The 24112-nt window shown below is 39.1% G+C and overlaps 1 protein-coding gene across 3 annotated transcripts in view; it reads left to right on the top strand.

Moving 5' to 3' along the window:
• PRIM2 (DNA primase subunit 2) overlaps positions 1 to 24112 on the top strand; it is a 113203-nt gene that overhangs the window by 25729 nt on the left and 63362 nt on the right. For all 3 annotated transcript variants that reach the window (XM_080584873.1, XM_080584872.1, XM_080584874.1), the window contains 2 exons: positions 365 to 460; positions 1308 to 1445. In XM_080584873.1, the coding sequence (XP_080440999.1) occupies positions 365 to 460; positions 1308 to 1445 (234 nt within the window). The remainder of the gene's footprint in view (positions 1 to 364; positions 461 to 1307; positions 1446 to 24112) is intronic.

The raw sequence follows: 24112 nt of genomic DNA, 5'->3' as shown, positions 1-24112 counted from the left end.
GCTTTGTTTTAGTGAATGCAGTAAATCTAGATATAAGCAGGGATCCTCACAGAGGCTGATTCTGAAGAGGCCAATTTTTGAAAAGCATGTTTTTTTATACTTGTGTTAATGTGTAAAGTATTATGATAGTATTATATTTTGAAGTTTGCATTACTACTTTAGAAGGAATGTATTTCACACAATTGATCACTAGTGTTTTGCTGGTTTATACTTAATCATTAGAGATCACTTGTTGAATACGTAATTGTTCTTTTGTCAACTGAAAAGATGATATATTTACAGATCGAGTCATCTTTTAGCTCATTTAAAAAAAAAAGTATTTTCGAAGTATTTCAGCGGTTTTAAAAGAAGCTTTTTATTTTAGATTAGTGAAGATCTGAAAAATGAATTGGCAAATGAACTGTCTACATCAACCCCTGGCTTCACTATGACTAAAGTAAAAGAACAAATGTTCTATAAGGTAAGTAGAAATTTCTAAGTGCCACTAACTTACATTCATTCTTTCTCTTTAATACTTCGAGTTACTTATTTTAAGGTTATACGGTATTGTTATGAACAATAAATCAAAATGTCTAAATTAACTGAGACTAATGAGAGTTCTTTCTCACGTCAGCATGAGGGTAGAGGGAGAATGAAGGGAGCTTCAGACTACCATTAACATCTTCTGTCATCCCCTGTCTTTTTCCACAAAAAAGGTCTTCTGTTTTATCGTGTCCCAGACAAATCACTTGACTTAACTGGCTGACGGACTGTCAGGATGGAGACATTCTCAAATATCCATTACTGAAACTAGGTTTAATCTGTTATTAATGTGAAATACTTTATGGAAGCGAGCGACAAGAAAGAAGTGATGGAAAGTTAAATGATAATAGAATTGTTTAGGTTGGAAAAGACCTCAAATAATCAAGTCCAACTGTAATCCTAGCACTACCAAGTCAACCGCTAAACCATGTCCCTAAGCACCACATCTACACATCTACACCTAGCCTGTGCTGACATTGTGGGATTTCCCAGATGCGGGAACTTGCGTTTGGCTTTGCTGAACTTCATCTCAGGCTGCTAGTTGTAGATACAAATTTTAAGGTAGCTTGTATTGCCTAGTTGTATGACTTTCTGTAAGCAAATAATATTTTTCCACCAAAAATCAACATTTGTTTTCAAAATCTTTGTGTTTTGCCTAGAGCTTTGTTAAAGACACAGAATGACTTAAAGCTGTACTGGTCCGTCTTGAATCCTGGGGTTGTAATAATTGTTACTGCACTATTTTTGCTATTCTACAGTTTTGTTTTTTTTTTTCACTTTCTCAGGTTGGACTTTCAGATGCTGTTGATCTATTCAGAGCCAGAAGAGTGTTTATTAAAGATGGCTTTGCGTTTGTGCCTCTTAAGGACATTGATGCTATTGTTTTGAATAACTACAGACAAAAGTTATCTAAAGCACTGGCGGTAAGTCTGATTTTACAAATTTTGTTGCATTGTTTAATGACACTCTTGAACAGTAGCCATTTGGATTTAAAACATATCAATTTGGTTTTACCGAACTCTATATAAGTGCTTACAGATCAAAACAAAAAAGCCCTTCATTAATAAACTGAGAGAATAAGCTGAGAGTTTCTTAATTTTAAATGGAATTTATCATACCTACAATGTTAATTGTAAAGAATTTTCAAATAGAGGATTTAAAAATTATTTCCTACATAAGAGTAACGTGACTTTTCACTCAAAATGTTAGCCCAGTAACAACTTTCTCTTTGTATCAGTGTTTTCCATGAGATTTTGCAACATTTTTTTGTTGAAACAAAATAGGACATTTTTTTCCCTTCAGGTATTTATCATCTCATTGATGAGATTTCCCCATGAGCCTTTGATTTTCCAGGGTGTTTTATATGGGATTCATTTAATCCAGATTAACTCATTAGAGCCAATAGCTGCTTTATAGTAAAGAACTACTACTTTCTTATCCCCCATAATCATAGTTTAGAAATATTAACATTCTCATGGGTCTGGAAAATTATCTTCTATAGAACTGGTACGTTTTAAGTTATTGCATTATTTCAGGCTTGTATTAATTTTTTGTTTTATGATGTAAGGCTTTTATTTATTACCATTCCCCATATTTTCAGAGTAAGAAACAATAGATTAGTGATTCCTGTCCTATTCCAAAACTGATTGAAGTTATGGGCTTCTGATTGTTAACTGAGTTTGTGAAAGCACATTGAATAAACTGTTCCAGCAAATTTTATCCTGCATAGTGCACTGGTGAGGGATGCTAGGGATATTATTTGAGTCTTACGGAAATGAAGGCCAAATATCCAACATGTTCTACAGGTGTCAATCTAATGTTATTCTGTCATATTAAACAGGAGTGTTTGATATACAACTGGAGTATAAATTTGGTAGCTGGAGAATTAGTGTCGTTTTCAATGGAACAAAACTATAACAGATCAATTACACCCACATAAAATTCTAAGTATTACTGTTTCAGATTTTGAGCCTACACTATTTTCATGTAAGCATACGTTTCTCTCTAACTTGCAATTGGAAGTTGTTTTCTTCAATATTATATGCTTTGTGCAATGCTATGGTTTAAAAAAAAAACACATTTCAGTGAAAATATAAGAATATACCATTAAAGAAAAGTGTGCATAAAGGGTCTTTTTTATATAAAGGTGATAGTAGTTGCTGTTCGACAACAAAGGAATTAAGAGGATAATCTTTAGTAAAGCACCTTTCTTGTTCAGCATTACCTGAAGTGAGGAGATGCATTTCTATTGAAGTTATGACAGTCACAAATTTTTGGTACCATTTGTGAAAAGTAGTTGTTGAAGTATTATTTGGTCTGGGCTTAAGTTCTGCGTATATAGCTGGTTTAGTATTGCATAACAATGCTTTTGTAGCACATGGGTGTTTGTATGTCTGCTGCTGCAAAGAAAATCAAGAAACATGCTGCATTCAGGCTCTGTGATTGTATGGAGCTCTTCATGACTTTGTACAGAAGTTGTGCATAAAGGCTAGACTTAGCTAAGAAGTGGTAGTCCTAAATGGCATCACTGATTCGTCATTTAATCTGTCTGTTAATGAATGGATTTGATAATAGTACTGTGGTGAGCATAATTATTTATGCATTTAGGAGTCTCTTTTAGTATTTTTTGCATGATCTGGTTATTTATGCTTTGTTCTCAGAACTTTCTTACAGACAATCCCAGTTTTATTAGAATTTGATAATTAAAGACCTTAATGATGCGATAATCCAAATTAGACTCAGGTGCTATTTCTAAAGACGGGATTTGCCTTCACCGGGTAACATCAAAAAATTAGAATATTTAGCCTATCTTCTATGTGGTAGTTTGCCTCCTAGGCTTTTGGACTGTCTGTTACAAGCTTCTAAGGGAGAAAATGCCCTCAATATAGGTAGTGGAAAGATGGTCTTTCAGGTATGTAGTTTTGAGGAATCTTTTTGTGCTTATGGTTCTCATTAGCCATTCAGTTCTTAAATGCTAAAGAAGCATGGTTTTCTAAGTTTTGGTTGTTCGAAAGGTGTTACTAATTATATGTACTGTGATGCATGTTTTGGAACCAGGAGGTTCTCTGGTGCTACCCCCAAGGAGTTACACGCATACATTTTTGGAAGGAGGTACATACAGCAATTATTTGATGATGAAGTCCTGCCCTGCCTTCTCTAAGGTGCTCTGAAGCTGTTATACTCCAAGGCCTTCGAGTGCTGAAGCTACTATTCATAGCTCACCAAAGCACTGAATGGTTGGGGTGGTGGCCTAGCCTTACTATGTTGCCCACTGCGGTGCAGGCTGATGCCACTGCCTACCTGTGTGTTACAGAGTGGTTCTAGCCAGGCTTCTCAAGGAAGCGGAGTATCATCTCGGTGAACAGAAGGAATGGATTGTGTCGGTACTGATGTTTGAGAGAATAGTAAATAACTCACAATACGTACTTTCAAAAAGGTTTTATATTGGCACAAATTCATTTTGGTTAGAGTTGTGCTTCAGTTGCTTACTAGTCAACTCCACGAAGCAGCCATGTGTTGTTTCATCCTGTTAAAAATAAGTTTAACATCTTGAGTATGCCTCTGTTCTTTGAGGCTCATTAATAGGGGGAATTAATAATATTCAAGCCTTCTTGATGGTTGCAAATGCAACTGAAGTTCATTATATGTGCAAAATCAATACTGCAAAGCCCTTCTTTCTGTTTTTTTTTTCTGACCCATTCGTTGGTAAATGATTGCCTTTGTCCCATTAATGATGATTAAACAGTAGAAAGCCTAAATATTTTGTTGTTCCTCTAAGTTGTAATATTAGCTCTACATTTGTTTTATAACTTAGAGCAAACTTTTATTAATTCAGATTGCATTATGTTTTATTCATGAAGATTTCACTGGGTTTATGCTGATACATAAATGTTTCTGCAGTAATAATACTATGTTGTGTTTTGATTTTAATTTCAGTTATAGTGATGCAGAGAACTTAGGCTCTGAAATTATTAGCAGTGCTGGATCGTTTTTGACGATAGCTGTTTTAAATTCTGCTTTCTTGAATCAAACAAATTAGAATTTGACTTAATACTGCTTTAGCAGGCGTCTGACTTGTTTGTACTGGAGTTTATGTTGGACAAGTTTGCCTCCACAACTGCAGTCTCGTGTGATTAACCAAAATGGCTGTACGGGTGGACACGTGTCTCCCATCTGATGAAAGCGTTGCAGTGTTCAATGTGAGCTCCCTCGTCCTTGTCATGTCTCATCCCCAGGACTGACATAATGCTTAAAGATGCATTTAGTTTTTTTGAACTACCTTTTTAATAGTACCACTTAGTGTCAGGTATAGACTGTCTACCTATGTGATTGAACAGGATCCTTTATGTAGATTATGGTGTTAGATTGAGCATGTAAAATGCTCTTTTCTTTGAAAAGAACACAAGTAGTCTTGACTAAAGCTGTGAGTTGGGCGTGTGTGTCATGGTGCTGGCAGCGGGGAGCTGTGGGGCTGCCTCCGTGAGGAGAGGTCGGGGCTGCCCCGTGCTGGCCCCAGCCGGTTCCAGCTGGCTCCAATGGCCCCACCACAGGGCACAGCAGCCAAAATGGCAGCACCTCTGGGGAGTGTATTTAAGGAAGGTTAAAAGGGAACCAAAAGGCACGAGAACAGCAGAGAGAGGGAATACCAAGGTCAGAGGATGAGCTTTGTGACACTGCAGCAGATACTCGTGGCACCTACGGAGGACCACGCTCTGGAGCACGGGAATATTCCCTGAAGGAACTGCAGCTGGTGGAGAGAGCCCATGCTGTAATGATTACTTTTTAAAAATATTATTCCTGAAGCAACTGTGGCCGGTGGGAGAGAACCCATGCCAGAGCAAGGTTAAAATGTGACAGGGTGGGAGCAGCAGAGAGGAGCTGGTCTGTACTGACCATAGCCTTCCCAGCACTGCCTGTGCAGGAGTCTGGACTGAAGGAGTGAAGCCCGTCTCAAAAGAGAGGGGAGAAAAGGTTTAAGGCCTGTCTTTGTTTTTCTACGTGAGTCATTTTTAATTAGCAGTAAAATAATTTTCCCCAAGTCAAGTCTGTTTCGCCTGTATTGCTTATCGCTAAGCGATTTCCCTGTCTTTGTCCTAACCCACGAGCCTTTTCACAGAATCACAGAACAGCCGAGGTTGAAAGGTTCCTCTGAAGATCATCTAGTCCAACCCCCCTGCCGAGCAGGATCACTTAGAGCACATTGCGCAGGATGGCATCCAGGAGGGTTTTGAATATCTCCAGAGAAGGAGACTCCACAGCCTCTGTGGGCAGCCTATTCCAGTGCTCTGTCACCCTCACAGCAAAGAAGCGCCCTCTCATCCTACTGTCTCCCCTGTCCTGGTGAGGAGGGGGAGTGAGGAGTGGCTGGGTGGGCGGCTGGACCAAAGCTGTGGAGAGCCCACCACAACCGAAGGTTTCAGTCCCTGGCCTTGTAGGCCTGCTGAGGTTGGCTACTAGAGGAAAGGAGGCTCGGCACTCTAGTTCCAGCACACACAGTAGTGTTAGTTTAGCTTCCTTGTTTTGTTGACTCTTCTACTGAAGCAGTTCTTTGGTAAATTTCAAAGATGGGGATAATAGATACTGTAAAACCTGATTTTGACTGGGATGCTTCTGCTCATGGCAGATGTTTGCCTGAACTAGAGTGAATCATAATGTGATTTTTATCATAATGAGCGTTACAGCTCAGAGAATGTTTTGTCTTTAAGTTTTAGTGCTTGTTAAATGTTACATTGTTAAGCTATAAGCAAATGCTTAAAAATGTAAATATTCCTGTTTTAACATGAATGATTTCATTGTGGGTTTGAAGAATTTACTTTAAAAAGACTTGTAATTATCTTTGGTAGCAATAACTGAGCTTTACAAACATTGCCTGATAGCAGTTTTTCAGTGGAATGCCATACTTGTGTTTAAACCGAGGCCCTTTTCCTCCATCTTGAGTGTATAAGTTGAAGGTATAGCTTGGGTGGTCTTTGTATTATAAGTCTGCTGCAATAAGTTGCTTTTGTGAAAATACTTTGACAGAACATCACATATGATCTAACTTTATGCAGATTAAACTATTGACTAAAAATAAACTATGAGAATTCAAGATTCCAGTTGTGATACGTATAATCTTGATAGCATGTTTTCCTCCTAACTTGATAAGAGCACGCTCTTTTTACCTTGCAGTGTGACCTTGTTAATCTGATCAAATGTCTACAAATCAATTTTTCCTTTTTGCTTAGTGCAAAAGGAAGACATCACTGGCTTTTTCTAATCTTTATCTATTTTTTTTGTTTATTCATTTCCCTGCTTAGGATGTAATCTTCAAAATTGTTAGAAATATTGATCAAGTAAGTTGCTTTTAGTTTTACTAATAATTCTGGTGATTTGTCCTTTAAAATTAAACATCAGTCAAATACACAGTTTTGTTTGATGTATGCAGTATGTTCAAAGAACCTGCTAATCTGGGACTTAGCAGGTTCTTTACGCCACCGTAACACCACCTGCAAAACATTTTCTTCCTAAAACACGTACGTTTTCAGGCAGTGAAGCAGAAGGCTTTATGTAGTGGCATTAATGTTGAAAAGGTATGATTAATGATGGTCTTGTCACTTGAAATTCATTTCAGGTATTGTGTTCCCAGTGTTAACTTAAAGTAATTCACTGTAACATAAATGGATGATTTTTATAATATGCACATACAAGGTTAGTAAGGTAATAACTTTGGCACCATAATGTAAAACGTGATTACAGTGACTTTGTCCTCTGAATCTCCCACATGAAAGTTTTGCTGTGAGAGTTTTGCAGAGAAGAAGCTGGTCTTCATTTCTTAATATTTTGTTGTACAGTTGTCTAAGCAACAGTTTTACTAAAGAAAATAGTGGCATTTGGACTGAGAGAAAGAAAATCAAGGGAAGCAACTTTGCCTGTGTGATTCTGTGTCAGAGACCTCATTCCCCTATGCAGAATAGATACCAGCAAGGTAGTGAAAATCATTGCACTTTTCCTTGTGGACTGGCTTTTTACTGTGTCCCCTTAATTGTTCCATTGTTGACTTTTTCTGAAATCATTATATGCTGTTTTTTCCCTTTTACTAATTGAAGGACGTGTTTCTTTTAGCAACTTAGTGGTTGCTAGCATAAAGTAACTATTAAAAACATTAGGAGGGTAAATGAAATTGACTTCATTCTGTGTTTTGGCTTCCTAGTTCTCCTATCTGCTACTTGCATCTACTACAAAGTATAAGATTTTTGGTAAATACTAAATGTGCCTGTGCTGTCTAGACCATTGCTGTGGTCTCTTTGCATGGGTCTTGTTTGGTTTGATTCAGATGGAACTAATCCCATCCTCAAATGAACTGAAGTGTTTTGTGGTAGTAAAATAACAAATCAAGATGTACAGGAATTGAAATACGTGGAAGGTTTGCTTAACTCTTAGATATTCCTTAAATTTCAGAAAAATATTTTTGGAATAGAATATACAAACAGGAAATACAATTTATGTCTATTTTGTGTAATAGAGATGATAACCAGGAAATACCTCAGTTAATATAATACTTGTTTAATGTCACAGGACAACAATTATCTAACAATTTATTAACATGCTGGTAACAGTAATTTGAGAATGATGCACTATAGTCAGTAAGAACGAACTGTAGAGGCATATGAGGTCAGTAAGTAAACCAAAGTGTCTGTTTTTAGTATGATTGTGTTTGAAATTTAAGTTTTCTTCTGATTTTTTTTTTCTTATGGCTGCCTGTGACCCATAGAGAGTGTCTGAGTGATAGCGGAAATAGTGTTTGTCTGGAGTTTGTTTACACCAGAGTTAATGACAAGTTACCTTGTGAACTGCCTTTGTCTTGGAGAAAACTGCTTAACTTTTTAGAAGGGAGCTGGTAAGTGATCTATCTGATGTTTGCTTTGGACCACGAATGGAGCAGGACTCCAGTGACCAAGAGAGGCATCTAAATTGCCAGAGAAGATGTACCTCATGTTTTCCTCAGCATCCCAGCGTTTCACTGTGGACTGAGACTGATTTGTGTACGCAGTTGTTTCCACAGGAAAACTTGATTCATATGTCTCAATAATGCCAATTGAATCCCTTCCACTCTAGTTGAGCTTTGAATTGCCTATCAGCCTATACATTAATAGAGATGAGAGATCCCATTATTGAGATCCAAATTTCAACCACTTACTAGTTTTGTATATGATTCAAGAGGCTCAATTTAGCTACTATTACCGTGTGCAATTAATCATAAAATTCTCTCGAATATATTGAATCTTTGCATACAACTCTGCAGAATTCTGCAAAGGAGCATAAATCTTAGATACTCTTTGTCTAAACCAATTCTTTCAAGTGATGTAGTTGATAGGCTGCTTTTAGAAGAGAACAGTTACTCACCGGGCTTAAAGAATGGATTCTTAAATTGATGATTGTTGAAAAGCAATAGCGCTACCTCACTGAAACATTTGAACAAACGTGGTCAAATCCTGACAGTTACTTTTTATGACATTTCTGAAGTATGTGCCACTTTTGTCCTAAACTTTCAAATTGTTTATGACTTAAACCTTACAAGTACTTACGCTAGCTTTCCCATTCCAAAAGAATGTAAGCAATGCTCTTATTCTTGCTTGCGTCTTTGTCTAGTTGTTCTACCAACTCATCTCATCACTTGCCTATTTCTCAAAACTGGACATTTTCCTCCTGCTTCAGCTCATCATCCTTTCTGTTCTGCTAATCCCAGTAGTTCACAAGAATTTGTTTTTTGCTTCTGTTTTTCTTCATGATGTTTTGAAGTGCCCACCTTGTGTTCGCTTTCCATAGCAATTCTTTTCCTGTTTTGCTTACTTGCTAAAAGCTATTCTGAAAAAAATTTTTGAAAGCTTTGCAGTGCAATCCTCAAAAAATCTGTAATCGTGGAAAAATCACAAAGAGTAGATGCACCTGTATTCATTCATTATTCATTGCCTCTATTGTCTAACCCATGTTTTTCACGTTCCTTGGTTAGCTGTTACATTCGGGGTAGCATATCACGCATTTTTATAAGCCTGCCATACAGGTATCCCCAAAGTTGCACCTTGGTTATAAACAGTTTTTAATATCACACCAGATGCAGATGCTCATAAGACTGGCTGTTGCAAATAGTCACAGTGAAATGACTAAGTCTTGTAGCTGTAGAAATCAACGTGTACAGCAGTGAGCGTCAGACTGGGCATTGAAGAAAGAGTTGGAGTCCAGGAAGTTACCAGATTTAACATGCGAATTATTTTGAGACCTAAATGCAGCTGTAGTGTCTGCAGTTTCGGTTGCAGTTGTGTTTGTGTGAAGCCAAATTTTCTTGGGTTAAAAGCAAAAAAGGCTGCAATAAACGTAGACTGGAGAAGGACAGGAAGAGGGAATGTTCTGAAGTGTTTAAGTCTGTGGATCAGGCAAAGAGAAATACTCTAAATCTCTACAAATTGTGGTAACTACCTTTCAATTAAATAAATTTTTTGCATGCATTTCTCCTTGTATTATGGAGAGGGGCTGTTTCCGTATGTAATGTTGTCTGATATCCTCAACCAGTGAATGTACACTGTATATGAGATGTTAACGTGTTTTTTGCCATTCCTCCTAATGCTAAAGATCGTATGACTGGGGAGGAAGGACTATAGCTTAAACCCTTCCTTTCTAATCCGCAGGAAGAATGGGAAACTAACGTCAGCAGCTCAAAGTTAGATATGAAATAAATTGAACAGCTGGTTGTTGTATCAGATGACACTTAAAGTATGATTAAAGTATGTACGCTTTCCAGAGGTTGGAGCACTTCTTTAAGCAGCGAATGAAAGAAAAAAATAAAGTATGCACGAGTCTTATCTCAGAAATTCCTATACCAAGACTTGTCAAAAAGAAATTCTGCTGTAAGACTTTCAAGAGAAATACTAATTTTACTGATTGCACGGTTCAAGTGTTTTGAACTTTTAAGAAAAACGATAGCTTTTCAAACTTCTTTTATATATTTTTTTTTAAACTTCTAAATATAGGTGAAGTGACTAGTTTTTAGAAATGCTGGTCGCTGTCAGTGCTGCTGCGGCAGATTTCTGGGTGGGCTCATTGTGTGGCTTTACATTTTACTGCAGTTTCCCACAGGGAGGTTCATCTGTTAATGGATTTCTTCTGCAAATAATTGCTAATCTGCATATTTAGGCTTGAGAGGAAATGGACCTTTTTTGTAGTTCTTGTAAATGAATATTTGTCAGAATAATTTTTGCTGGTATTAGGGAAGTAGGGTGTTTCAAAGGCAGTATAATTAAACAGAAGTTTTACAATAAAAAGGCAAAGCTTGCTGCTGCTGCTTCAAAACAAAGCCAACACAAACCTATTGATATATAACACTTAACCAGAGTTTTTTGCCCCAAGAGTAGTTTTAAAAATTGAGCATGCTGTGTAAAAACACACCCCAATGCCTTACAAGCAGCCTGTACAGGCTGTCGTGGGAATCGTGGTGTGCCATCTCCCTGTTTTGTATCCATCTCATCCGTCTGGTGATGCCTCATTGTTCTGAGTAAAGAGGTAAAAAAAAATAAAAATTGTAATATACATGTTCTATAGTACAAATGGATTTTGAAAGGTAATGAAGGATTGTTCTGTATCCAGGGTTACAAGAAAGTTTCCAGACAGAAGTGAAAAATGTGCTCTGTAGATTTTGGAAGGACACTGAATTAGCTGTTCAGTGTCTGAGTTATGGAATAGCAGAAAATACGGTGAAATATCAGGGAAATGGATGAATGCAGATATACGGCTTCAATTTTACATTGTAGCTTGTGAAATATCTTTTTTATTACAATTTTCTCTATTTATGTAAAAAAAATTCCAGTGTATTTAAATAGTAGCATTACTCTAAGGATTGATGTTTAATTTAAATACTCTGTTGTCTTGAACAAATACCAGAAGGCAAAGGCTTTTTTTTATTATCATCTGTCATGAGTTAAGCAAAATGACATGGGTTGTTAATGACTACAGCCTTTGTTTATAAAGGTGCATGTGAAAGAAAGGGAATAAATGTGGATATAGTGTTTAAAGCTTCGTAAGTAATAGAAAAAAACACATGATTTTTCCTTTTTTTTTTCTACTTATGCTGCCAAAATGAAGTGAAGGTTGTTTTGTTACCAGCTTTGTTAATCCCAGAGGTTTGGGTTTCTTTTTACTTCAGTCTTTCAATGTGTAGACAGTAAAAATACAATAAAAACTGATCAGAATGTTTGATCTGAAGCTATTTTGGGAGGAAGAAAAGGAAGTATTGTGGATTATCTGCTGATGGGCAGTTGCTTAAATTTAGAATTGGGTGTAAGGTGTAATTCTTGTCATCCACTTGCTAGTGGAAAGCTAGAGGATAGCACTTCTGTTCATCTACATCTTTTTCTTATACATCTTTTTCTTATTGCAGGCTTTACCAGCATTACCCTATTGTCAGAAGAGCAGAGATGCTTGAAGTAATAATTTGGGGGGCAATTAATCATGAGTAATTCGTCCAAGCTGCAGTGCTTGAAGTCAGCACTGTGGTTACATCAGCGATTTTGGGTAACAACTTCCAGCTCAAAGGTGATAGTCATTCCTGGGAAGTATGGTCCACAGCCTACTACCCACCTCTTTAAAGAGCTGGATGGTTTCATGGGGAGATTCCTCAGTTCAGTTGATGCAAAGAAGAATATGTCCCACAAAGCCTGAGCATAACCCTGTGCTCTGTGCAGAGGGAGCTGAGGAGTAGTGGAGATGAAAGCTCCCGTCCTGCTCTGTGCAGGATTCTCTGTCAGCGTTGGTAGCAAACCTGTACAGAAAGCTGGGTGAGGGTCTCTGTGAGCACTTCCTTCAGAGGGCGGCTTTTCCTGTTCCTTAGGCAGGAATCCTATTGAGTAGCAGGGGTAGAGTTTCCTGTGTCCTGTCACTTAGCAAATAGTTATGCAGTTTTAGTATTACTTGGAAATGGTACAGTAATTATAATCCTTTGCATGATTGGACTAAACTAAAAGCTTTTCTAAATTTGCAGGATCCAAAGTGCAAATGGTGGAAACTGCAAACTACTTATAGGTAATTCTGTCAAATTTTCAGTTAGCTTTACTTTTTTATTAATGTTTTGTCTGCAGTCTTTATTCATTTCTTTGAAGTGAGCTCTGTGAAAGCATCACTTTCTGCGTTAGGCTTGAATTCAAGGAGCCTTTCAGAAAAGCAGATGCAAACTGAGACAAAGACCTGAAAATTAACGCGAGCTACGCACCAGCTTTCTCTTGAGGTCACTGCAGCTCTGCATCTTATCTCTTGCAGTCTAATCAGATGTTCTGCTTGCTGAGTGCGGAGTTTCGAACAACTTTATTGGTTTCATGCTTTACAAACTGACTGTCTTTATAAGCTGTGCTGGCAGTTTTAGTTCCAGTCAGCACAGAGTGGATGCGTGAGGTCTGGCAGAAGATTCTGTCTTGCTACTGCATCCGGTCTCACAATCAAACTGCCAACGTGTTCTTCTCACGGTTTTCACCCCTTCAATGATGGTTATTATATGTGTCCAGACGTCTAACTGCCGAGAGGTTAGAGCTGCATCTTGTACCTTGGCCATCAGAGGGCTCTGTGAGAGTGCTGAACGAGGTAATGCAGAAAACTTGTCTGAAATGTAGCCTTTCTGTGTTGCAACTGCATTGCTACACAAAGGGAGTAGGGAAGGCGTGGGACTAAGTTCCCAATTCTGAAGAAAAATGTGTTGTATTTGGTGTAATGCAGAATGTGTGCAAATGAGGTTGATCTTATTCTTTATATACACCAAATGCAAATAAACATTCCCTGAAATGTCATTGATTTGTTGTTCTGTGATTCATTTCTGTGCATCTGTCAGTGTGAGCTAATAAGTAAAAGGTTAAGTAAAAAGTTTTTTAAATCTGAATGTCTTAACTGTATCTTCATGAATCTGCTTGCCTATGTCATTCACAGTTATCAGGCTTTATGTATTTGTAATGTGTAGCCATTTTTTAATCTGTTATATTAGATAACAGCTGGTGCATTTGAAGTTTTCCGTGTCAGTTAGGTACCACTGATTTTGTCCAGTTGATGTTATGACTACGGACGTTAATCCTGGAGTCATGAGATTTCTTTCTATGAGGTTTAACATCAACTAAAATCTGACCGTAAATGAGCAATTATGTTTTTCTCTTATTTATTATCTGGGCTGCTTAGCATTGATTTTATGTGGGCAATTCCCGTTCTTGTTTGTTCTCCTTAGTGTCTTAATTAACTTTGTTCCTAGTGTTGTTGCACTCCTGCTAAATAGGCATTTCTTGTTCCTTTTTTAATCGTTTACATGAAAAGTGTTGTATTATCTTTAAAAGATCAGTGATTCTTTCTCTCAGATTTTTTTTCAAACCAGCTAATAACGATCCTTTCCAAATAGCATTAATTTCTTTATCCGTAAAACAGGAAACTGTGTTACTTAATCAACTAGCAATTCATCCGTTCTGAAAACTCTGGTCGTTTGTCGTGTTGTCTGTTGGACTTTTAAAGGTTATTACTTGGACATTTTCCTTCAGCGTCCTTCTGGGTTCCTTCAAGGCTTCTACAACCTGAGATACTTTGTGTTGCAGCATTATTATTGCTGATGCATCATCATCTGGATGTCTGGCTGTAAGGGACGTCCTTTAGAGCTTTGTTCTTGGTCTTGATGTTGTTCCAGTCATCACACCTAAGCTTAATCTAACTCGTAACCTAGACAATCTTCTGTAAATGGTTGAAGGGTTTGTGTGTGTGTGTGTGTGAGATACTCCTGCAAATGTAGCATATTGGATCTCTACAGATAGCATTTCACCAGTTGGATATTCAGAGATCTACTGCATTTGATATTGCCCGAAGAACTCAGACTAGTGCAGATGCTCTAGCATCATGGTGGTTCTCCTGTCAGTGTTGTATCTTTTTATTCTTGTCAGCACAGTTATGAAATTGCATGTTAAGTTTCATGTAGAAAAGGCAGATATATTACAGGTTTTAGCTGGAATCACAAGGTTGTGTCTAAGACTTCTCAAGGAGAGGATGTAACATTCATATCCCCAGTCCTGAGCTGTTCTGTTTTTTCCGTGACCTGACCTCCGCAGGTCCCCTGTCTTCAACCCATGATGGGCAGGGGCCTTGCAGGCAGAGTTTGCAAAAGGCCTTCAATTTCAACTCTGTCATACTGGGTCCTACTGGCAGCTGGGGAGGTTTATTAGAGTTTGGGATAGCCTTTTAAAAAAGTTTAGTATTAAAACCGATATGTTTGTGTGTTTCAGTATTCAATATGTATGTGCATACCTGTATGCAACCGTATGTTTCCACGTTCAGTATGACTGCGTACTTGTACAGTCACTGTTCCTTGTTCTGATACCTTGACACTCATGCAAGAATATGGCTCAAGTTTTACATGAGTTCATTTAATTTTTTTTGCCTCTTCTATTAACCTTTCCTTATACAATCGCATCATGTAGCTTCCTCAGCAGTAGGCATAGGAGAACCTGAGATGCCAGATGATGTGTTTTAGTGGCCTTCCTCGTGCTCAGTTTTGCAAGCCAGTGCTGCAAAGTCCTGCATCTGTTGTTCCATGTGCTTTATCACTTGCTCTTGATCTGTCAGTGAAAGCAGATCTTTTTTTTTTTTTTGCTAGGCCAAGAAAAAGATTTAAGATCAGCTTACTAAGGCAGTTGACAAATAAAGTGTTAATATTAGAATCGAATTTCCCACACACTCATATCCTGTTTGAAATAGTTCGTCAGGTCTGTCTTACATTGTGTTGTGTGTTTCTCACCTGGCAACAAATCCAATTCTGTTGTAAGCTTTAAAAAAATAAAATAATTAGAATTAGCTACATAGGGAGCTGAAAGTAATAGAGCCACATCTGTGTTATGTCATGGTCTGGCTGATGACTTTGAACAGTGAAGGAAAGCAGCGGCAGATACAGTTCCATGCTAACATAATTTTATCCTTAGGATCTGTGATAGTATTTCTAGTGAGGGCTGTGCTTGTCTAGCATGGATGGAGGCAGCTGTGATTTAAGCGTGATTCCATATATAATGGCTTTACTACATGTAAGTTGAATATAGTGCAAACATATCTCAGATTTGCTTTCAATTCAGCTCAGGTCCACCGGATTCAAAAGGCAATATACGTTTTGGTTGCCTTGCGCATCAGGAGTGGGTTGAAAGCCTGGTACTGCTGATGTTCTAGCTGGTAAACCCAGGAAGCGGCAGAAGTTTGAGTAACAAAAATACATCTGTTTGGAATGTGTTCATCCGTTTGGGTTTATATATCTTTATCTGATTTTTCAGTTGTCTGCCCTTGTGGCAAGATAAAGCAATGAAATAGACTTGAAAACATATTTGACATATCTGTTGGCATAATTTGTCTGTAAGAAGCACTTCTGATATAGTTCAGTTCTGCAGTTTTCCTCCAGTAATGAAGTTTCCTCCTGCAGTTTGCCATGGTCTTTCTCAAAACAGTGGAAGTAATGAGAGAAATAGTACTTCCTCAGGAACAGAATATGACTTTATAAATCATAACCATAAGATCTTAGTGATAGAAGTTGGCTTTCCTTTGTTTTTCAGTTAGTATCTTGCATTTATAAACCATATTTGTGACCCTTGAGTCGGATATTAGCTCTGTGCTGCCTATACTTGTGTTCTGCATTGAACTGAAAATACAATCAACCCTGTTATGATTCAGTTAAGAAGCATTAGATTAGAAGGACCCAGATGGGTTCCAAAAAACATGGTGTCTGGAGATACTTCAAGCACTTGAAAAGGCTTTTTTATGACCATTGCTGACTACAGACCCATTAAACTGAAAGCTTTTGTTCTTGAAGAGCGGTGTCAGGTGTGATTACTTAATTGTTATTCAAAAGAGAAATTTTCTTCAGCTGCAGGATGAAGTGAAATGTCTTCAGCATACCGAGTGATTCTAAACCAACCACACAACTGCACTGTATGAGCTGAAGCCAACTTGCAAGCTAGTCCTGGTGAAATACTGTTTCTGCTTACAGAAAGAATCAATCATCATTTCTGATACACCTCACAGTGCGTTTAAATGCTTGTAATATCAGTTGGAGATGTCTTAATTTGTATGCTAAGTTTTTTTTAGTGTTTAAAACTTCAATCAAAAGGAAATGCTAATTTAGGAAAATGAAACACCTCTCAGTATAACCACTGGATTTACTATTAATTTAAATTTGAGGGTATGTGTCACTGCTGGATCAGACTCTTATTGTGGATGAGGTAGGAATGCATTTTAAAAAAATTGAATGAACCTGTTATTCAGCTGGCCAGAAATTTGTACTTTGTCGTCTGAGGCTTGACTAAGTAGTCAAGCTTGTGTAATTTCTATTAGCAGTCTGTTTCCAGCCTAAATCCCTGGTGGGACAGTTGAGTTCTATGACCCTTCCCACACTTTCTGTTGCTTTTGATGTCTCCATTGTTTGGTGCAAGACTGCAATGTCTTACTCTCCGGTTGTGTTTGCACGGAAGCATTGTTCTTGCAGTCCAGCAGAAGGTTAGTTTGCTCTGTTGGTAAGTGCTTCAGAGACTGCCAGCTCGAGAGCAAGGCGAATGGTCCTACAACACCACTGTGCCAAAAACCTACCTCATGTTAGATGGTACGAAAGAGCTGCCCATCTTAAATAATACTAGTTTGCCAATAGGACAGTTTTTGTACTTTGCACTTATATATAGTTTATTTCATTGAAGTTAGTGCTAAAAGATCAGTTGATAAAATCACGAAAAAGTACAAATAAAAACCCTGCAAAATAGCATAACAATAACATGCCTTTTCGAACACATAATTAAAAACATTGCAGTTTGTTAAATTATTTATACTGCATGCTGACTTTTATTTTCTTCACTGGGTTTTCTGTGGACGGTATTTGTTCAAACTATTTAATGTGTGCAGAGAAATGTTCAGCTGAAGTAAGCTGAGATGTCTCTTACGTACATGAATTAGAGGCCTCAGGGTCCCCTTGTATAGTTATTAGAGAAATGGGAGGGTGATCTGGGACCCCAGGAGGGCCTCCATTGGTGTTTAGGCTTCTAGTTTGGAGAAATCGAACACAGATCACCTCTGCACCCTAAAGTAAGTGAATCTCTTCCCACTTTGCAAAGCACTTTTCCCCTTAATTGAGGAAAATATGTATCATAGGATTGAGGTAGTTGCAAATGCAGAGCCATACCAATTCAATTGCATAAATAATAAATTGTATTTACAACGTGGGAAGGTTATAGCAGGCAAATAATGATTTCTGTTCCTCCTGGGTGTAGGTGGCAAGGTTTTGGTAGCTGGGGAGCCGCTTCCCTACGAGAAGGGCCCGGGGCTGTCCCATGCCAGACATGGGTGGTTCCAGCCAGCTCCAACGGCCCTACCACAGCCAGCAGTTGTATGGGAGTTGAGCATTAGCTGAGGTCAACCCATCATATTGCTTTAGGATTTCTATTTTGTGGCCTACTCTCACATTCTTTGAACAATACAGACTTGTATCAAACAAGGCGGCTTCTCCTCAAGTCAAGCTGTGTTGGCACTGTGGTCTCCAAACGGGGCACTGTAGCTGGTCCAAGGGATCCAGGTTTTGGCAGGTGGCCTGGCTTCCGTGCATACTGCTTCCCCCCTGGGCTCAGCCATTTGTGGTGTTGTAGCTGATGGATATCACCTCCAGGGCTGTTATTTTTCACTTAATTTGTTGTTTTGTAATTTAGATGCTTGGCCTAAGTTGTCAGTGGCCTGGTTGGGATGTTACCTCTTTGACCTTCTCCATAGGTAAAGCCCACTTGCCGTTACCTGAGGTGCTGTCATCTTTTGGCTTTCTGACCCAATTGTGTTATATATGTAAGAATGTAAAACTGTTAAGAGTTCATCCATATTTCTTTGTTCTTGTTGCGTGAGTACCTAAACCATTAGAGCAAGGCAATGTAGTCCAGAGTTTATTTTTCCAAGCATACCCCATAACAGTCATCAGTGCTCTCCTGATTTTCCCAGTGTGTACTCGAATCATCTGATAAGTTAGAGCTGGGCAGATGTTAGGCAAGGTCTTAGCTGCTCAGTGATGCTTCCAAGCAGGCTCAGGCAATATACAGCTACTTGCATCTGTCACCTATTAAAGGCATAAGGTGCAGAAGCTTTGAAATAATAATAAAAAAAAATGCAGTTAGTGTTTTGTTGCGTGTGCCCTTCCATTTTGACTTATTGAGTTGCCCTCTAAGAGCAGAGATAAGCTTTTAGACAAATAATTTCCCATTAATCCTTGCTTCCTTAAACAGCGTCATATATGGACTGTGGTGTGACTGTGATTGACATTTTGTCAGAGCTATTTTCTGTTTTCTCCTAATCTCTTCAATTCTCTCTTGTACATATTTGAAAACAATTTTATTTTCCCAACCTCAGTAACCTTATTGCTCTTGTTGCAGATGATTTTTCTCCTTCTTACATATTCTGTACAGGCTTAGCCTTGAGGAGGTCATAAGTTAGTGTGAAAAGAAGCTACTTCTGTTATGCAGGATGGAGAGTAGGGTTTTTCACATGATTTTCAGTAACTCTCGGAGAAAATGTAAAAAGTGAAATTTAAGTCCAAGAACAGTGTTGATGTGGAGTCCAGTTTTTTATGTTCATAGGGATGGTGGAACAGAAAACAAAAGTTGGAAGAAGTAGCTTCTGTCTCAAAGCACAGTGATAACACCTGGTTTGGCACTTCTTTGAGCTGTGTACTCTTTCGCTTCAGTCTCTTGTATCTTTCCTATGCGTTGTTGGTTTACAGGCTTGATAGTCTTTTTATGGCCCTTGTGCTGTAGTCATGATGCACCTGTATTCTTTTGAGGTCTAATTATTTCGTCAGTCGTCTTACGGTAAGTTTGATACATTAAAGATGAGATTTCAGGCTTTCTTCCAGATAGCTAAGAGTTGCAAAAAATACAGGCTGGTGAGGGTGAGGGTCCTACACTTCGTTTATAGTGCCCTCTGATACTTTGCTGGGGTCCGGTTCTTGAAGTTTGTCCTTGAAAAGTGCTAGGTGCACCTCAGGTACTGGTTAAGTGTCCTATTTCGGTCTGGTGTTCTTTGCAATTACATGTTATCTGGGCAGGAGGCTGTTTCCTGGGATTGTTAAACTCCGAAGTATCAGCACAAAACCAAACTGTCAGCTCTGAAATTCTCGTGTGTTTGACATAGGATGTGTTTTCCTTTTGGAGTCTCTGCTGTTCTGTACAGCTTGTGTTTGTTTCTGAGACATGCCAGTGCCTCTCACCTAGTATTTTCCTCATGAAACTTGTCAGGAGGTAGTGTCTTTTGGGTTCTTTTCTCTCTCAAATCTGGTGGGATTGGCTAAAATGGTCAAAAGTTATTAATTCTAACACTCATCTGTGAGTGTAAATAGCAAGATCACTCTAGCCTCATTTCTCTGGGAAAAATGTGCAAAATAGTTGTCGTGGCATTTACTTTTTGATTTTTCTTGACTTACTTGACTATTAGCAATGTGTGCTTGTGGCAAAGAGGGCAAAGCTGGCAACCAAGCCAGCTTCCAGGGCTTTGAGAGGCATCTTCTGGGGCGACCACACTGTGTGGCCAGCTCCAGGAGGCCACAGAGGTCAGCCACCACTTGCCGATGGATCAGGCCGTTCGTGTGGTTTGTGTGCGTGCTGTCTGGGCGTGGTGCCTGCTGTGGGGTCTGTGGTGTTCTTCAGCCTTGCTGCTGCCTGGTCTGGGGTCAGGTGCTGGCAGCAGCCTGCCTCTGGTGGGCTGGGAAGAATTCCCTGGGCTTTGGCTGAGCAGCTTGCTGTGCGCTCTTCTTTTACGTAGGAGCACCAAGCCCCAGGCCTTACAGGGAGGTCAAATGATACAACAGAAGAAAGTGATGCCAAAGGGATCTGGACAAGCTTGAGAAGTGGGCCCACGTGAACATTACAGCTTTCAATAATTCCAAGTGCAAGGTGCTGCACGTGGATCGGGGCAATCCCAGACATGAGGACAGACTGGGAGAAGAACTCCCTGATGAGAGCAGCCCTGCAGAGAAGGACTTGGGGGTTCTGGTGGACAAAAAGCTGGACATGAGCCAGCCGTGTGTGCTCGCAGCCCAGAAGGCCAACTGCATCCTGGGCTGCACCAACAGAGGAGCGGCCAGCAGGGGAGGGAGGTGATTGTGCCCCTCTGCTCTGCCCTTGTGAGGCCCCACCTAGAGTGCTGCGTCCACGTCTGGGGCCCCCAACACAAGAAGGATGTGGGGCTGTTGGAGCGGGTCCAGGTGAGAGGACCCGTTCAGAGGGCTGGAGCACCTCTCCTGGGAAGAAAGGCTGAGAGAGCTGGGCCTGTTCAGCCTGGAGAAGGCTCTGAGGTGACCTTACTGCAGCTTTTCAGTATTTAAAGGGGGCTTATAAAAGAGATGGAGAGCAACCTTTTGCAGATAGTGATAGGACAAAAGTGGGGGGGTTGAACTAAAAGAGGGGAGATTTAGATTAGAGGTTAGAAGGAAATTCTTCCCTCAGAGGGTGGTGAGGCCCTGGCACAGGCTGCCCAGAGAAGCTGTGGCTGCCCCATCCCTGGAGGTGCTCAAGGCCAGGCTGGATGGGCCCTGAGCAGCCTGATCTAGTGGGTGGCATCCCTGACCAGGGCAGGGGCTTGGAACTAGGTGGTCTTTGAGGTCCCTTCCAACCCAGGCCATTGTATGATTCTATGAAATGGAGGTCCTACTACCATACTTAAGTTCTCAGGCAACGTTAGTGTGTTCCATAATACCAGTTAATTAGTTTTTATGAAGTCTTACTTTTCTCCTTCATGCACTTGAGTCCTGGGGGTAGTGGTTCTTATGTCAGCCTGTTTTTATGCAGAAGGAAAGTATATGCAGTGTTTGTAAACTTGGATAATTAACATTTTAAAAAGGATTTTTTTAAAAAATACATGTTTTGCTAGTAATTTTCTGTAGTGTGAATGTCCTTCTTTGATTTGAAGAGAAAATATTTAAACATTAAGTCTTACTCATATTTGGGAAATGTCATGGCTGGCAATTGAGAGTTGAGATTAAGTAAAATATTTAAAAATGCTGGTAAGTAGGCTCAGATTTATGCTGGTTTTTTCTTTTTCTTTTTTTTTTTTTTTGGAGCATGAGATGGGAGTGCCTGTCATGTTTTTAGCTGTATTCACTACAGATCAGAATATAGTCGCTGATACTTGAACATATGGGGAGCTAGGGCTTAAAACTTTTTGAAGGGTTGGCAACATTTGATTCTACCTTAAAAAAAAGTCAATATTGAAAAATATGCATAACTAAGCAAAAGTATTCCAAATGCCTTTTTACTTTTAGAAGATGGATATTTTCTAAATCTTAGCAACGCAGCAGTTATTTCCAAGCAGTACCCACATGTTGAGAGGATAAAACACTGAAATTCAGACGTCGTCTTTTGAGGTTTGGAAGTAAGAGGCTGGCATTGCACAGACTGTTGTAACACAAACTTTTTCTTAAAGACTACTTTCATTTATCTGAAGTGGTGTAGTAACTTTCTCAAGGAAAAGTAATTTACGAAGATTTGACCAGCTTATTAGACAGGGAAAAAGGTTGGTGGTGGAATCCTTTTTCCTTAGATATTAGGGTCTTTACCATAGCTTAAAGACAGAATAGGAACATAGCCTCAGGCAATGTAGATTGGTAAGTAATCCTGGTCTCTACCAACAACTATTTTTGAGATTTTAGTTAATTATTTTTCTCAGAAACCAATCTAAGAGGAAGATGCTCTCTTGTTTCTAAAAACCGGTTTTATTTTGTGTTTATAACTCCGGAGTAAGCGTTTAACAGTCTTGCTGGAATTGCTAAACACTGGTACCTGTGAAAATTCCTCTGCATCACAGATGAAAATGCAGACTTCTGAGGATGCTCAGAGAGTCTAAGATCTCGTAAGGAAAGTAGGAATGCTGCTAGCTGTTCAGAAATAGTTGGTGCTGGACTAATTTATTACGTATCGGGTATTTGGTTTAAACAACTGGGATTCTGTTTGACCGTCTTTGGTACGTGGACAGCTGAGATCAGAGGATCAGCAGAACTTGTCTGATCTGTGCTTTTTGTCGTAGAAAAATACTGGACCCAGCTTTTGGTTCTGAGGCTGCTTCCAAAATGACAGTTTTCTTTACAGGCTGTAGCTATAATAAGTTCACGTAGTGTCGTAGAGCAAATCGCCGAGAATTCAGGTCAGCTCTGGTATGAGATAAACAGGACCAAATTTTGACACTTAAGGAAAACTTTCTTTGAGTGCAGTAATAAGACACAAGGACGGAGTAATTGGTTCCTAGCAGTAAAATCCTATTAAGAAAATGAAATCTCCGAGGATAATAAAACTGTGACTTTTATACAGTGCCTGACCTATTTATTTCCTGCACTGCCTTCCAAGCCACATAGGGCTTTAGTAACAGTTTGTCAAGATTAATGATAAATACGTAATACCTTTTCAACTCAATTTTTTGGGGATGGCTTCCTTTGCAGAACAGTAGATGAAGCCACGTCGTAGTGATAATGACTACGGAAAATGAGATTTTAGTGGAGTGGATTGGGTGGGGCTATAGATGCTAGTTTCTTCTCTTGGTCTTCACCTTTGCAGAAGCTTTGCTGGCATGGTTTAGGGTTGTTCTTAAAACAGTTTTAGTACTGCTGAGCGTAGAATTAGTGCTAGATTAATGCAGTGTTTGGTTGGAAAACCTGTTGTGATTTCTGATGTGACTTTATGAGGGTGTTTAATGAAGCAATAATGAGTCTTTCATGCTTTCTGGCTAATTGTTTCCTCTGTGATATTGGTTAGTAATTTTTTTTACTGGGTTATGCAGGGATGTTAGTTTTCTTAATTTTCTTCTCTTGAATGATGGAAGAAGGCAAATAGTCAAAATGATAATGTTAAGACCTTGAGGAAATCACTGCCTTCTGAGTGAAACCACCCTCCTCCCCACTGCCACTAATGCTCTCTGAAGCAGGTTAATTACAGCAGCAATGTACAGCTGAACCGAAGAACAGATCCCAGTACTGGGAGCACTGGGATATTCAGTCTGTGGAACTGGGATCAAGACAGCAAACAATCAGAAGCTTCTGCTCATAAATACTGCTAGGAAAAGAAACAAAATCTGCATGCAGCCAAAGAGCAGTAAGCAATACTGAAGACGAGTGAAATACTTCCTTGTATCAAGCTGGTGGTGACCTAAAGCAAATGATGTTATTTTCCAGTCTTGCTGTGAAGATCAGTGCTCTAGTACACTTGGCGTAGTTTTAAAACCACTAGATATCTGGAACTAGATAGCAGAAAGACCGAGGACTAAATTAAAAGTTCAGAAAGCTACTGGTAAAGGCCAAATCAGTGGTGAAGCAGTTGCTGAAATTCCTGAGGAGTCGTCCCAGTTATGGCAAGCAGCATTACCAGAATGTTGGGATTTGCTGACAAGGTAGCTTTCTGAGTGGCTACTTCAATCTACATATAATTAAAGCCTGAAAGACACTGTATTAATTCCATTGTCCCTGCAATATTGTATTCTGTTTTAGGGGAAAAAATATCTAATGAGAATCTCGGTATCTGTCAACTATAGCTTTACATTAGAATGCAAAAAAATACATGAGATGAGTTAA

The sequence above is a fragment of the Anser brachyrhynchus genome (genome assembly GCF_964034855.1).
Source record: "Anser brachyrhynchus genome assembly, chromosome: 3".
In the NCBI taxonomy this organism is placed as follows: Eukaryota; Metazoa; Chordata; class Aves; order Anseriformes; family Anatidae; genus Anser; species Anser brachyrhynchus.
The sequence above is the reverse complement of the archived record's forward strand: the minus strand, read 5'-3'. Positions and strand labels throughout refer to the sequence as shown.